The sequence below is a fragment of the Scyliorhinus canicula genome, chromosome 3, assembly GCF_902713615.1.
Source record: "Scyliorhinus canicula chromosome 3, sScyCan1.1, whole genome shotgun sequence".
Classification (NCBI taxonomy): domain Eukaryota; kingdom Metazoa; phylum Chordata; class Chondrichthyes; order Carcharhiniformes; family Scyliorhinidae; genus Scyliorhinus; species Scyliorhinus canicula.
In genome coordinates this window covers 135,132,831-135,149,189 of record NC_052148.1, presented here as the reverse complement: position 1 = coordinate 135,149,189, position 16,359 = coordinate 135,132,831, and the positions used below count along the sequence as shown (strand labels likewise).

The following is a 16,359-nucleotide window of genomic DNA, read 5'->3' as shown; positions in this document are numbered from 1 at the left end:
ATAACCTTTTCCAACATTTTACCCACAACCGAAGTAAGGCTCACAGGTCTATAATTACCAGGGTTGTCTCTACTCCCCTTCTTGAACAAGGGGACAACATTTGCTATCCTCCAGTCTTCCGGCACTATTCCTGTCGACAAAGATGACATAAAGATCAAGGACAAAGGCCCTGCAATCTCCTCCCTGGCTTCCCAGAGAATCCTAGGATAAATCCCATCTGGCCCAGGGGACTTATCTATTTTGACATTTTCCAAAATTGCTAACACCTCCTCCTTTTGAACCTCAATTCCATCTAGCCTGGTCGACTGAACCTGAGTGTTCTCCTCAACAACATTGTCTTTCTCCAGTGTAAACACTGACGAAAAATATCCATTTAACGCTCCCCCTATCTCCTCTGATTCCACACACAACTTTCCACTACTATCCTTGATTGGCCCTAATCTTACTCGAGTCATTCTTTTGTTCCTGATATACCTATAGAAAGCCTTAGGGTTTTCCTTGATCCTATCCGCCAATGACTTTTCGTGTCCTCTCCTCGCTCTTCTTAACTCTCCCTTTAGGTCCTTCCTGGCTAACTTGTAACTCTCAAGTGCCCTAACTGAGCCTTCATGTCTCATCCTAACATAAGCCTTCTTCTTCCTCTTGACAAGTGCTTCAGCTTCCTTAGTAAACCACGGTTCCCTTGCTCGACAACTTCCTCCTTTTTCTGTAACCTGTTGTGTACATCTTCATATGTCACCTTCTCAAGAAGGTGACATTTGAGCTGAGGGGGGGTGAAGGAAGGTTTCTACAATTCATGGGGACTGTTTACAATGCATTTTCGAGAATTGGTTGCCAATGAACATTGGAGGGGGGAGGGGGTTTTTTGGGGTTATTGTTGTTTTTGATTACACTGTTTACTGATTGACTGTTTACTTTTTTTATCTGGAAGGCACGGGTGGATGTTTATTGAGGGGGATGCTGTTTTTGTTTAGGGCATTGTTATTGTATTTGTTTTTTGTTTGTTTTTTCTTTTGTTGTTTATTTGAAGAAAATGTTGAAAATGAGGAGAATAAAACGATTTTTAAAAAAGAATCATAGAATCCCCACAACGCAGAAGGAGGCCATTTGGCCCATCGAGTCGGTACCGACCTGCTAAAAGCGCACTCAACCTAGGCCCAATCCCCTGCCCTAACCCTGTAACCCGACCTAACCATTGGACCCTGAGGGGCAATTTAGTATGGCTAGTCCACCTAATCTGCACATTTTTCCCCTTTCCTGAAACTGTAGTAAGATATCTGGGTGGATCAGAAATCATTTTAGTCTGAATTTAGTTTAACTTTTTTTTAATGTATAAATTTCAGGCAGCACATTAATGCATCATTTTGAAGTAGCAGTGTTGGTTATATGACTTAACTCCATTTGCAGTTCCCAACAGTAACCACCCTGAGATTAGGGTGTTGTAACCACCTGGTGTTGTAAGAGTTCTTACTGTGCTCAGCCAATCCAGCGCCGGCATCTCCACATTGCCGAGATCAGCATGAGAGATTGAACTTGTGTTCCATGATACTTGCACTAAGGTATCCCAAGTATAAATATTTTAAATTTATCACATAAATTAAATGTTGCCTGATTTATAGTGGATGGACAATGTGAGTTGTTTACTGAGAAGTAAATGAAAATAATGAACATGAGAGATAAGTGACTTGTGAAGATACAATATACTCATTGTTTATTTTTCTGTAACCTGTTGTGTACATCTTCATATGACTGACTTGTGATGCTGTTGAAAAACACGTTCAACATTAGAGCAGTATAATGGTGGGTACCTAGAATGTAGATTTATGACTTTGCGTGGCTGAAAATTTGATTTTGAAGCTGCCTTAAATTTGAATTGATTCATACAGGTACAAACATGTATATTAGGAGCAGGAGCAGGCCACTGTGCTCCTCGAGCCTGCTCCACCATTCACTTAGATCATGGCTGATCTCATTGTAACCTCAACCATACATTCCTGTCTCTGCCTGATAACCTTTCACCCCTTGTTAATTAATAATCTATCTTGCTCTGCCTTAAAATTATTCAAAAACGCTGTCAGGAAAACAGAGGTGGTTTAAATGAACTATGTTTGTATAGTTAATATTGGATATAAGATATATATTTTAATGGGTTGAATTTAGTGGGTTTGTGTCGGAAAGGATAAAACTCTGGTTAGATTCATGTCAAACAAAGGTGTTTGCATGTATGGGATTTTGGGTTTTCCTTCAAACTGTTTCTGTTGTTCACAACAGGAAAGTAAACACTGGCTTGGAAGAGGGTTGAGATTTTGCTGAGCTACCAGGCTACTTTTAGGGAGAAGACTTTTTGATTTTTTTTCAATGGAAGCCAGAGGAGAAGGAGCTTTGGAGCTAGAGAGGGGACATCTCTCTCAGCTCTGTCAGAAGAAAAAACATATAATGGAGTAAAGAGCAAGGAAACAAGTGGCAGAAATCTAAAGAACTGCTAGTTAAGGAAACTAGGGAAATTAAAAGAGGTTTCCAGCATGTCCAAAGTTAAAGGAACAGAGGAAACTGGAAGTGAAACAGGGTACTGTTCATTAAAGCCACAGAAATATCTGAGAAGCAGTAGGCTAGTGAGAAACCAGAAAAATATGTGAAAATAAGTGGGAGTGAAGGAGTATTATAGTCAAATATTTCGTGTTTAAGAAATGCTTTTTTTTATTGTTAAAAAAATGAATTGGGCCATCCTGTGATGCAGTTGCTCTGTGTTTTCTTTTTTTTAAAAAAAGTAAAACATTATGATCTTCTGAGCTAAGTTTCTATTCTGGGACATTCCCATCAAGTAGTAGCGCTAACTGGGATTGTAAGAACTTCTTTTGAAGAAGAGAGTTCCAAAGACTCATGACTCACAGTGAAAAAAATCTTCTCATCTTAAACAAGCGACCCCTTATTTTAAACAGTGACCCCTAGATTCTCTCCACATCCACCCTGTCACAACTACTCAGGATCTTGAAGGTTTTGATCAAGTTGCATTTTGCTCTTCTAAAGCCCAGTGGATACAAGCCTAACCTGTCCACCCTTTCCTCATAGGACAACCCACTCATTCCTGGTATTAGTCTAGTAAGCCTTCTCTGACCTGCTTCTAAACCATTTACATATTTCCTTAAATAAGGAGACCAATGCTGGACACAGTACTCTAGATGTAGTCTCACCAATGCCCTGTACAGTTGAACCAGAACCTCCCTACTTTTTTGTAATTAGTTCCTCTCTCAATAAACTATAACATTCAATTTGTTTTCCTAATTACTTATTGTAGCCTTTTCTGATTCATGCACTCGGACACCAGATCTCTCTGCATCTCAGAGCACTGCAATCTCTAACCATTTAGACAATAAACCTTTGAATTCTTCCTGCCAAAATGGAAAATTTCACATTTGCCCACATTATACCCCATTTGCTAGACCTTTATCCACTTCATTAACCTATCTATGTCCCTTTTGTAGCCTCCTTACATCTTCTTAACAATATACATTCCAACCTCTCTTTGTGTCATCAGCAAATTTAGCAACCATGGGCGGGATTCTCTGCGCCAAAATCGCAATAACTGAAATTAAGGCAGAGCAAGATAGATTATTGATTGACAAAAGGTGAAAAGTTATCGCGATCAGCGCGGGGGCGGAGAATGGGCACCCAATAACTGTGGCCCTGAAGATCAGTGTGCCACTAAACCTTTATGCTTCCCGCTTTTCCAGGAATCCACTGGGGACATGTATGGAGTTTCCCAGGCAGCAGCCAGTTGTCCGTGGCCTAGCTCTGCTCCGAACCCTTAGTCTGGTGTGGTTTAGCATTTGTATCCCAACGGTGAAATTAAAGTGTGTTATACCCATTCTGTTACTGAGTCACTTGTCTATTATTCATTTTAGCAGGGATTAATCTTTATTTCTTCCTTCACACCAATATCTCAGGAAAACACACAAAACGGATAATTTGTGGTTGCTGGAGTTCCCAGAACCTGCTTGCATTGGGTAGTGAAGACAAGACGATAACTGTCAGCAACCAGGAGGGAGATACCATTCGTCAGGTGAGTGACCTCGATTTGCCAGTTGGTGTCATTTTAATACCGGCGATTCATTATAGATCATAGAATTTACAATGCAGTAGGGGGCCATTCGGCCCATCGAGTCTGCACCGGCTCCTGGAAAGAGCACCCTACCCAAGGTTAACACCTCCACCCTATCCCCATAACCCAGTAATCCCACCCAACACTAAGGGCAATTTATCATGGCCAGTCCACCTAACCTGCACATCTTTGGACAGTGGGAGGAAACCGGAGCACCCAGAGGAAACCCACGCACACACGGGGAGGATGTGCAGACTCCGCACAGACAGTGACCCAAGCCGGAATCGAACCTGGGACCCTGGAGCTGTGAAGAGATTGTGCTAACCACAATGCTACCGAACTAGCCTTAAAATGGCATTAAAATAACCCCCAATTAGAAAACTAGTTCTAAAAATCCACAAAATGTTTACATGAAATCTATCTGATAAGATTTAAAATGGAGTTGCAGGGAAGTAGTTCATTCAAGAGATCCACATTTTTAAAAAAAATTAAATAAATAATTTTTTTTGTCACAAGTAGGCTTACATTAACACTGCAATAAAGTTACTGTGAAAAGTCCCTAGTCGCCACATTCCAGCACCTGTTCGGGTACACAGAGGGAGAATTCAGAATTCTAAGCTGGTACGGGAATTGAACTCATGCTGCTGGCTTTGTTCTGTATCACAAACCAGCTGTCTTCCAGCCCTGCGTGCCCAATTATTTTCTTCCAATTGGGGGCAATGTAACATGACCAATCCACCTAACCTGCACATCTTTGGGTTGTGGGAGCGGAACCCATGCAAACATAGGGAGAATATGCAAACTCCACATGGGCAGTGACCCAGAGCTGGGATTGATCCTGGGACCTCAGTGCCGTAAGGCAGCCGTGCTAACCACTGCGCCACCGCGCTGCCCCAAGAGATCTACATGATATGAATTACACATGTAATGTAATTAGAATGTCCAAACAAGTTCTGTATTTCAAGTGATCCAAATTGAACATGTTTGGATTAATTTGACGAAGTTACAGTTCAGACCAATCTATTTTTTATGTACGGAATTATTTTTAAAATAGTGATGTTTATGAAGCGAATGACTAAAATGCCCCATATAACAACTTTCCCAAACCACAAATCAATATCTGTCACTTGTGGTTCGTTTTTAAAAATTTTTGGAGCTATTGCATTTTGTTGATTTTAGTAGTCAGTATCTAATTCCTTGCATAATTCCTGATTCAAATATTCAGCTGTTTGGCGGCAGTCTTTGAAAGGGGCAGATTTATGATATCTGGTATCAGTCTAGTGGAGACACTAGAGAAGATGAGATTATTCTCCTTCGAGCAGAGAAGCTTACAGAGAGATTTAATAGTAATGTTCAAAATTAATAAAGGTGCTGATAGAGTAGTTAGGGATAAATTGTCTCCACTTTTTCTTTTCTATGAAAATAAGGAAACAAAATCAAATATCAATATTGTTATGCCAGTGGAGATCAATAACCTGAAAGAGCCAAACTTACCAAACAGCATTCACAAAAGAAACTAATGGACATGATTTCACTTTCTATAATTTCAACAATCAAGCCAAAATCAGCAATTAAACATGAATTAACAGGCAAATTGTATTCATTAGAAAGTAGAAATGACATGGTCAACAGAACAAAGATAGATCTTATGGATTTACTGGCAATCTCCTCGGGGGGAGGGGGGGGGGGAGGGAGGGGGGGGAGGGAGGGGGGGAGGGAGGGGGGGGGGAGGGGAGGGGAGGGGGAGGAGGGGGGGGGGAGGGGGGGAGGGAGGGGAGGAGGGGGGGGAGGGGGGGGAGGGGGGAGGGAGGGGAGGGAGGGGGGAGGGGGGGAGGGAGGGGAGGAGGGGGGGGGGAGGGGGGGAGGGAGGGGAGGGAGGGGAGGAGGGGGGAGGGAGGGGAGGGGGGGGGAGGGGGGGGAGGGGGGGGAGGGAGGGGAGGGGGGGGGAGGGGGAGGGGGGAGGGGGGGGGAGGGGGGAGGGGGAGGAGGGGAGGGGGGGGGAGGGGGGGAGGGAGGGGAGGAGGGGGGGGGGAGGGGGAGGGGGAGGGGGGGGAGGGGGAGGAGGGGGGGGGGGGGGGAGGGTGTTGTGGGATCAATTGCCGTACTTAAAATCAATTGGTCAGTGTCACTTCTACTGAAGAGATTTGAGTTTCGCTTTTTTTGTTTTGTTTTTCTTCATTCATAGAATGCAAGTGTCATTGGCACTGCTCATCCCTAATTGTTCTTGAGAAGGTTATCGTGAGCTGTCTTCTTGAATTGCAGCAGGACTTACAGTGCAGGGCATGAGGGTGACCTGACCCCTCCCATACCACCCCAGAGACAGGTGGAGAGAGACCACATCAAAAGCAGCTTTCTGCTTTGAAAAAGAGGAAGTGAAAGCACTGAGCTGTTTTTGATGTAGCTAGGAACTGTCAATCATAGCAAGGGCGCTTATAAAAAATGTGGTTAGCATCAAAGCAGAGTAATGGAAATGCATTCAAGCATGATAGGAAAGGTACATCAACAATCCACAAGGTACCTGTCTCGAGTAATAAAACAATCAGTCACTAGCTAATGCAACGTATTGCTGTGTGAAATTGAATAGAAGATTTGCATTTCAAATGCTGTCGAGGGATTTGAAGCCCGTTAACGTGTACTTGGCTTTTGAGGAAGCCTCTGACACTTGTAACATCTGCTGCTTTAAACATTTTTGTCTGAAGCAGCAAGGGAAGGGTAAGTGAAAATGCAGTAATTTTTCACTCTACTGCCTGGACTGCTCTTCAGCTTACAGGCAGTGGTCTCTGAAGAGAGAGGTGGGGGTTGCTGGAGTTTTGGTTGGGGCTGGGTCATCCCCATGCTCTGGTGAGGGGGACCTGTTATTACTGTGCGAGGGTGCCCCGACATGTCAGAAGGTTGGGGGGGGAGGGAGGATTTGTGTTGTCAATGGGAGGGGGAGCCTGCCGCCGAACCTCAATATCAGGCCACCCGCTCAAAATGGTGGCCCAATACCGGATTCTGATGGAATCCTACGAACTCTTCCCCTATGCATAAATTAGCATGGTGAAGTAGAAGGACACGAACCTGGGCACCACTCTTGGCGCCAGCCAAGACCAGTAGCGATTCTCTGCTGGCGGGAGCACTTAGTCTCCAGAACGGAGATTCCAGGCCCTAATGTAAAAACCACCATTGTTCTCTGAATATGCCGTAGTATTAAGCTCAGCTCTTTATGCTGTCTCTTTAGAATAAGTGAACACCCTTGATTATTATTATTTTTAAATGATTATTACTCCCACAGTCCAAAGATGAGCAGGTTACTTAAATTGGCCATGATTAAAATGTGACCCGTAGGTTAGGTCGGGTCTGGGGGAGTGGGCCTAGGGGGGATGCTCTTTCAGAGGGTCTGTGCAGATGCTTTGGGCCGAATGGCCTCCTTCTGCACTGTAGGGATTCTATGATTCTTTGAACTTAATGTCCTGCTGTGGATTCATAAAATCATAAAATGCTTACAGCACAAAAGGTGTCCATTCTTCCTGTTATGTCTGTGCCAACTTTCTGCAAAACCACTTCAGCTAGTCCCATTCTCCTGTCCTTTCCCTGTGGCCTTGAAAACGTTTCACTTCAGGTCTTGGCTTTCAAAAGGGAATTATACAAGATTAAATCTGCCTCCACCACATTCTCAGGCAATGTTTCCCAGACCCTAGGGCGGCACGGTAGCACAGTGGTTAGCCCAGTTGCTTCACAGCTCCAGGTTCGATTCCTGGCTTGGGTCACTGTCTGTGCAGAGTCTGCCCGTTCTCCCCATGTCTGTGTGGGTTTCCTCTGGGTGCTCCGGTTTCCTCCCAAGGTCCAAAGAAATGCTGGTTAGGCGGATTGGCCATGATAAATTGCCCTTAGTGTCCAAAAAAGGTAATGTAAGGTGGGGTTGCTGGGTTGTGGCAGGGGGTGGAGGTCTTGGCTTAGGTAGGGTGCTCTTTCCAAGGGCTGGTGCAGACTCAATGGGCTGAATGGCCTCTTTCTGCACTGTAATTTCTGTGATTTTTGCTCCATCTACCCTATATCGACCCCATCAGATTAAATCCAGTTTGATTGTTTAATGGTGGACCACACTTTCTCTGTTGTCCTCAGCCTCAATTGTTTCTGTTTCAACAGACCACAGTCAGAGCAGAGCCAAGTGATGTACAGTTCTCTGTGATGAAGACAGATGAACGGGCATCAGCAGGAGAAAGCACGGTGCGTTCCAAAACTAATTTCAAAGTATTTTTTAAACAGATGGATCACCCGGAAAACAACCAACAAGGCAGTTCTTTGTTGTGAAGTTGTGCCGTTAAGATGATACATTGAACATAAGAAAATCATTGAGACCACCAAGGCTTATTTCACTTTGAGGTGTTCTCCTCCACCACTGGAAATGTGGTTGGGGAAATTCTGGCTTCCAAATGTTGGAAATTGAGTCATTAACAAGGATTTTTATGGCACTGGGCATCTGTCCAATGGAGTGCAACGTTAATCAAGTGGCACCTTTACAATCCAACAAGGAGCGGGTGATTAGCTCCCAAAGCCAGGCCAGTGCTTAGAAGAGACCCATGACTTTAAATGTTAAGCTTTTCTACTGGCATTCAATTGTTGTGGGATCAATTGCCGTACTTAAAATCAATTGGTCAGTGTCACTTCTACTGAAGAGATTTGAGTTTGGCTTTTTTTTTTGTTTTTCTTCATTCATAGAATGCAAGTGTCATTGGCACTGCTCATCCCTAATTGTCTTTGAGAAGGTTATCGTGAGCTGTCTTCTTGAATTGCAGCAGGACTTACAGTGCAGGTATATCTACAGTGTTTTTAGGGTGAGAGTTTCAGCCTTTGACATGGTGACAATGAAGGGCGGTGATGCAGTTCCAAGTCCGGCTGGTGTGTAACTTGGAGGGGAACTTATAGGTGGACATGTTCCCATGTGTCTACCCTTGTCCTTCTGGTTGATAGAGGTCTTGATTTGGAAGGTACTGTCAAAGGAGCCTTGGCGATTTTCAGAAGTGCATCTTGTGAATGGTACACACTGCCCCATCTGTATGTCGGCGGTGTTGGGAGTGAGTGATTAGGTTGGTAGGTGAGGTGCCAATAAAGCGGGTTGCTTTGTCCAGGATTATGTTGTGCCTCTCCAGTGTTGTTGGAGTCGCACTCATCCTGGCAAGTGGAGTGTATTCCATCAAAGTCCTGACTTGTGCCTTGTAGATGGTGGACAGGCTCTTGGGAGCCAGGAAGTGACTTACATGACCCAGAATTCCCAACCTCTGACCTCTTATAACCACTGTATTCACATGTTTGGTCCAGTTTCTGGTCAATGGTAGCCCCATGGTGCAAGATGGTGCCGTGGAAATTCTCCTGGCCATGGGAAATGTGGAACTGGTGGAATTTCTGACACGGAATGTCACCCCAACAATTCCATGCCTGATTCAGAACCCCGCAGCCCAGGTGTTTTGGGACCATGATATTTCAAGGGTCATTATTCTTGTAAAATTGAGAGCTATGGAGCCCTCCTTCTGTTCATAGGTCTCAATGTTGTGACATAATGATATGCAGTGAAAAAAATTCAATTCATCTGATGATTTAAATTCTAGCATTAAATTACTGATGTTCCCCTGACCCCCTGTAATCTTGAGAACAATAAGATAATCTTTTGTTTGATTTAAGATAATCAGTTTTCTGAGAATAAACACGCATTTGAACTGTGGAGGTGATGTCAGAACATAGATTACAAGTGCAGCTATTTTGTAGTTGCTTGTTCTCCAAAGTGCGAGTGTTCTCCAAAGTGCGAGTGTAGCGTTACCCTGGATCAAGGTTCTTTAGAAGCTTGAAAATAGCTTCTATTTAAATAATCAACTCGATGTAGGCTGGAAATGTTCCATATTCTGAAGAAGGGTCATCATTGATCTGCAATGTTAACTCTGTTTCTCTCGGCAGATGCTGCTCGACCTGTTGAGTATTTACAGCATTTTTTGGTTTTATTTCATAATTGTAGCATGGCGGTAGTTTGCTTTTGGAAATGCTTTTATTAACTAATAATCAACCCACCACAGCTGACAAGATATCACATGCATGCTTCCAGCAAGATTCAATGAATAACTGCCTGGAGCAGAAAACCCAGCCAATTTTGAGACGGGTCAAGGGACGGGGGATATGGGGATTCTTTCTTTAATCAAAAAGTGCTGAGAGCATTTGATTTACTCTGGCTGAGATCAGTTAATTCAGTACAGATGAACATACAACCTAGGAATAGGTCAACCGGCCCTTTGAGGCTGCTCCACCATTCAATAAAACCATGGCTGATCTGATTGTAAACTCAACTCCATATTCCCATTGACCCCCATTAACCTTTCACTCCCTTGCCTATCAAGAATCAGTATGCCTCTATCTTAAAAATATTAAAAGACTCTGCTTCCACTGCCTTTCAAGGAACAGAGTTCTAAACACTTACAACCATCTGAGAGAAAATCTTTCTCCTCATCTCAGTCTTAAATGGGCAAACCTTTATTTTTTCATATTAACCCCTAGTTATAGATTCTCCGACAAAAGGAAACATCCTTGCCACATCCACCTTGACAAGACCACTCAGTCTTGTATGTTTCAATCAGGTCGCCTCTTACTCCTCTAACTCCCAGCAGATACAAACCAACTTGTCCAACTTTTCCCGTAAAGCAACCCGCCCATTCCAGGTATTAGTCCAATAAAGCTTCTCTACTCTGCTTTCAATGCATTTTCATCCTTCCTTAAATCAGGAGACATTAGATACATAGAAGATAGGAGCAGGAGGAGGCCTTTTGGCCCTTCGAGCCTGCTCCACCATTTATCACGATCATGGCTGATCATCCAACTCAATAGCCTAATCCTGCTTTCTCCCCATAGCCTTTGATCCCATTCTCCCCAAGTGCTAGATCTAGCCGCCTCTTTAATATATTCAAAGTTTTAGCATCAACTATTTCCTGTGGCAATGAATTTCACAGGCTCACCACTCTTTGTGTGAAGAAATGTCTCCTTATCTCTGTCTGAAATGGTTTACCCTGAATCCTCAGACTGTGACCCTTGGTTCTGGACACACCCATTATTGGTAACATCTTCCCTGCATCTACTCTGTCTAGTCCTGTTAGAATTTTAAAAGTCTCTATGAGATTCCCTCCTCGTTCTTCTGAACTCCAGCGAGAACAATCCCAACCTAGTCAATCTCTCCTCATATGACAATCCCGCCATCCCTGGAATCAGTCTGGTAAACCTTCGCTGCACTCCCTCGAGAGCAAGAACATCCTTCCTCAGAGAAGGAGACCAAAACTGTACACAATACTCCAGGATAAAAGCAAATTACTGTGGATGCTGGAATCTGAAACGAAAGAGAAAATATTGGAAAATCTCAGCAGGTCTGGAAGCATCTGTAGGGAGAGCAAAGAGCTAACGTTTCGAGTCCAATGACTCCACAATACTCCAGGTGGGGCCTCACCAAGGCCCTGTGCAACAGCAGCAACACATCCCTGCTTCTATACTCGAAACCTCTCACAATGAAGGCCAACATACCATTAGCCTTCTTTGCCGCCTGCTGCACCAGTACTGCACACAGTACTCCATATCTGGTATCACCAATATATAACTGAAGCATAATCTCTCTACTTTGTGTTCAATTTCCCTCACAATAAACAATAACATTCTATTAATTTTCCTAATTATTTGTTGCATCTGCATACTAACCTTTGGCAATTTATGCACAAGAACACCCAACCCGTTCTGCATCTCAGAGCTCTGCAATCTCTCACCATTTAGAAAATATGCTTTTTTATTCCTCTTGCCAAAATGGACAATTTCACATTTTCTCGCGTTAAACCCCACTTGCCAGTTCTTTGCCCACTCACTTAACCTATCTATATCCATTTGTAGCCATCTTATATCCTTTTCACAACATACTTTCATCCCTGTCTTTGTATCATCAGCAAATGTAGCAACCATCTCTTCAGTCCCTTCATCCAAGTCATTTATATAAATTGTAAAATGTTGAGGCCCCAGCACTAATACCTGTGGCACACCACTCGTTACAGCTTGCCAACCAGAAAATGACCTATTTATGTATAGAACCATAGAATCGTTATGGTGCAGAAAGAGGCCATTCAGCCCATTGTATCTGCACCAGCCAAAAAAGAAACCAGCCACTCATTTCAATCCCACTTTCTAGCACTGGGCCAGTAGTCTTGCAGGTTACAGCACTTTAGATGCAGATCCAGATACCTTTTAAATTAATTGAGCATTTCACCCTCAATCACCAACGTAGGCAGTGAATCCCAGATGCCCACCACCCTGGGTGAAAAAGCTTTTTTTCACGTCCCCGCTAATCTTTCCACCAATCATCTGTCCCTCCTGTAATTGATCCTTCAGCTAGGGGAAACAAGCCTTTCCTGTCAACCTATCTAGGCCCCACATAATTTTGTACACCTCAATTAGGTCACCCATTCGCCTCCTCTGTTCTAAGGAAAAGAATCTTTGCAGTTTTCAAGCCCTAGCAACTTTCTTATAAACCTCTCCTGCGTTTTCTCCAGAGCAATTAAATCCTCCCTGTAATGTAATGACAATACCTTGCCAAAAAAAGGAAAGCATTCCATATGCTTTCATGACCATTGTGTCCATCTGTCTTCAGTTCTTCAAGGATTTGTGGATATGCACTCCAAGATATCTCATTTTCTCAACCCCTCTCAATATCTTCCCGTTATATTGAGTATTCACTTGTTGTGTTTGCCCTCTCCAAATGCATTACCTCACACTGCTCTGGATTGAATTCCATTTTCTACTTCTTTGCACACTCAATCAAACCATTGATATAATTCTGGAGTCGACAGCTATACTCTTCACTATCAACTGCACAGCTAACTTTTGTATCATCTGTAAATTTCCCAATCATGCCTCCCACATTTAAGTCTTTACGTCATTAATATATACAACAAGTACCAAGGGTCCCCAAGACTGAGCCCTGTGGAACACTGCTGGAAACTGTTTTCCATTCACAAAAACCTCCATCGATCACAACCCTTTGTTTCCTATCACTAACCCAGTTTTGGCTCCAACCTGCCACCTTCCACCGTATACCATGAGATTTCACTTTTCTGATTTGTCTACCTTGTCAAATGTCTAACTGAAACCCATGTAGATAACATGGGCCCTCGCCTTATCTAATGAGGATTGAAAAATAATCCTCAGAGCATCTGCTGTTTCCTCTCTGGCTTCCTTCAACAGCCTAGGAAACAATCTATCTGGTCCTGGAGTTTATCCACCTTCAAGGATGCCTGTCCCTCCAGTATTTCCTCTCTCTGTGCTTCTTGTATCTAATATTTCACACTCCACCTCTTTAACTAGAAAGTCTGCATCATCCCTCTCCTTAATGAAGACAGAGGCTAAGTACTCATTAAGAGCCCTGCCCACATCTTCTGAATCAATCTACAAGTTACCATGTACATCTCTAATATGCCCGACCTTTTCCTTAGTTATTCCCTTGCTCTTAATGTACAAAGAACAAAGAAAAGTACAGCACAGGCCTTCGGCCTTCCAATCGTGCGCCGATCATGCTGCCCCTCTAACCTAAAACCTTCTACACTTCCAGGGTCCATATCCCTCTATTCCCATCCTATTGATGTATTTGTCAAGACGCCCCTGAAACGTCACTATCTTCCCTGCTTCCTCCACCTTCTTCGGCTGCGAGTTCCAGGCATCCATTACCCTCTGTGTAAAAAAACTTCCCTTGCACATCTCCTCTAAACTTTACCCCTTGCACCTTAAATGTATGTCCCTGGTAATTGACTCTTCCACCCTGGGAAAAAGCTTCTGACTATCCACTCTGTCCATGCCCCTCCATAATTTTGTAGACTTCTATCAGGTCGCCTCTCAACCTCTGTCGTTCCAGTGAGAACAAACCGAGTTTATGCAACCTCTCCTCGCAGCTAATGCCCTCCATATCAGGCAACATCCTGGTAAACCTCTTCTGTACCCTCTCCAAAGCCTCCACATCCTTCTGGTACTGTGGTGACCAGAACTGAACACTATTCCAAGTGTGGCCTAACTAAGGTTCTATGCAAAAGGCTTCCAGCGGCAGCGTGTAGGAGGAGGTTGCATGTTAGGAGGCTCCTGCTCGAGGCTCAGGTTTTTGGATTTTAATGCCCAGTTTCAGGGGCAGTTTTTGAACAAGCTGGTGCAGGAAAGCACAAGGAAGGTGGGGGTTGTCGAAGACCCAGAAGAAAGCCGCAGAAAAGAAGGTGGCGAGTGATCGTTTGCTGTTGAGTGAAAGGGTTAGCCTGGCAGCAGGAAAGATGACGGAGGCTGGATCGCTGGGCGGGGTCGCTCCACTCACAATGGAAACTCTGACTTAGGTGATTACCAGGGAATTCAAGAGGCAGTTCACTAAGCACACAGAGGCGCTGCGAAAGGAGATGATGGCTGCGATGAAGGAGTGGGTGGAGGAGGCGATTGCCCTGGTGAAGGCGGCAGTATCGAAGACATCAGCCGAGGTATGGGAGCGGGAGCAAGGAGAGAAGTTGAAGGGGGTGGAGGAAACTCTTATCGCAACACAGTGACCAGTTCACCTCGATGGGTTAGGATCTGCGGAGTGTGGCTGAGGCTAACAAAAGGCTCAGAGCCAAGGTGGAGAACCAGGAGAACAGTTTGAGGCAGCAGAACTTATGAATTGTGGGCTGGCTTATGTGAGAGGGTGGAGGGCCCGAGGCCGACTGAGTACTTTGCGAAGATGTTGGCAGAGCTGTTGGGGGAGGGGGAAGACCCCTCCCGATATGAGGTGGACAGGGCTCATCGACGGCTCAGGCCTAAGCTATTAATTCAGAAAAGCACCCTTCCAATGCTACTCTCTCTCTTCTGTGACCAAGCCAGTTCTGTATCCATCTTGTCAGCTCATCTCTGATCCTATGTAACTTCACTTTTTGTACCAGTCTGCCATGAAGGACCTTGTCAAAGGCTTTACTGAAGTCTATGTAGACAACATCCCCTGCCCTACCTTCATCAATCGTCTTCGTCACTTCGTCAAAAAACTTGATTATGTTAGTGAGACACGACCTCCCCTTCACAAAAGCATGCTGCCTGTCACTAATACGTCCATTTGCTTCCAAATGGGAGCAAATCATGTCTTGGAGAATCCTCTCCAAAAGTTTCCCTACCACTGATGTAGGCTCACCGGTCTGTAATTTCCTGGATTATCCTTGCTTCCCTTCTTAAACAAAGGAACAACATTAACTGTTGTCCAGTTCTCTGGGACCTCCGTGTAGCCAGTGAGGATACAAAGATTTCTGTCAAGGCCCCTTGCCTCCCTCAGTATTCTGGGGTAATTCCCATCAGGCCCTGGGGACTTATCTTAATGTTTTTCAAGACGTCCAACACCACTTCCTTGTTGATCGAGGCATAACCCAGGCTACCTACACACCCTTCCCCAGACTCATCATCCACCAAGTCCTTCTCTTTGGTGAATACTGATTCAAAGTACTCATTCAGTACCTCACCCATTTCCTCTAGTTCCACGCATAGATTTCCTCCCCTGTCCTTGAGTGAGCCAACCCTTTTCCTGGCTACGCTCTTTCTCAATATACATGTGAAAAGCCTTGGGATTTTCCTTAATCCTGTTTGCCAATGACTTTTCGTAACCCCTTGCTTAAGTTCCTTCCTACTTTCCTTATATTTTCATGGATTTCGTCTGTTCCCAGCCTTCTAGCCCTTACAAATGCTACCTTTCTCTTTTGGGCCAGGCTCACAATATCCCTCGTTCTCAAAGGTTCCTGAAACTTGCTATACTTATCCTTCCTCCTCACAGGAACATGCAGGTCCTGAAATCCTATCAACTGGCATTAGAAAGCCTCCACATGACAGATGTTGATTTATCCTCAAACATCCACCCCCAATCTAGATTCTTCAGTTCCTTCAGAACATTGTCTTAAGGAGCATTGCCCCAATTTAGCACCTTCACCCGAGAGCTACTCTTATCTTTATCCAACAGTACCTTAAAACTTACTGAATTATGGTTACTGTTCCCGAAATGCTCCCCTACTGAAACTTCGACCACCTGGCCAGGCTCATTCCCCAATACCAGATCCAGTATGGCCCCTTCCCTAGTTGGACTGTCCACATATTGGTTAAAGAAGCCCTCCTGGTTGCTCCTTACAAACGCTGCCCCATTCAAGCCCCTAGCACTAAATGAGTCCCAGTCAATATAGGGAAAGTTAAAATCACCGACCACGACAATCCTGTTGCTTTTCAACCTTTCCAAA

General features: G+C 44.2%; 1 protein-coding gene across 3 annotated transcripts in view; it reads left to right on the top strand.

The window, feature by feature from the left end:
* Positions 1–16,359, top strand: part of wdr19 (WD repeat domain 19) — a 215,643-nt gene that overhangs the window by 70,766 nt on the left and 128,518 nt on the right. For all 3 annotated transcript variants that reach the window (XM_038791401.1, XM_038791400.1, XM_038791402.1), the window contains exons 6-7: positions 3,945–4,060; positions 8,228–8,308. In XM_038791401.1, the coding sequence (XP_038647329.1) occupies positions 3,945–4,060; positions 8,228–8,308 (197 nt within the window). The remainder of the gene's footprint in view (positions 1–3,944; positions 4,061–8,227; positions 8,309–16,359) is intronic.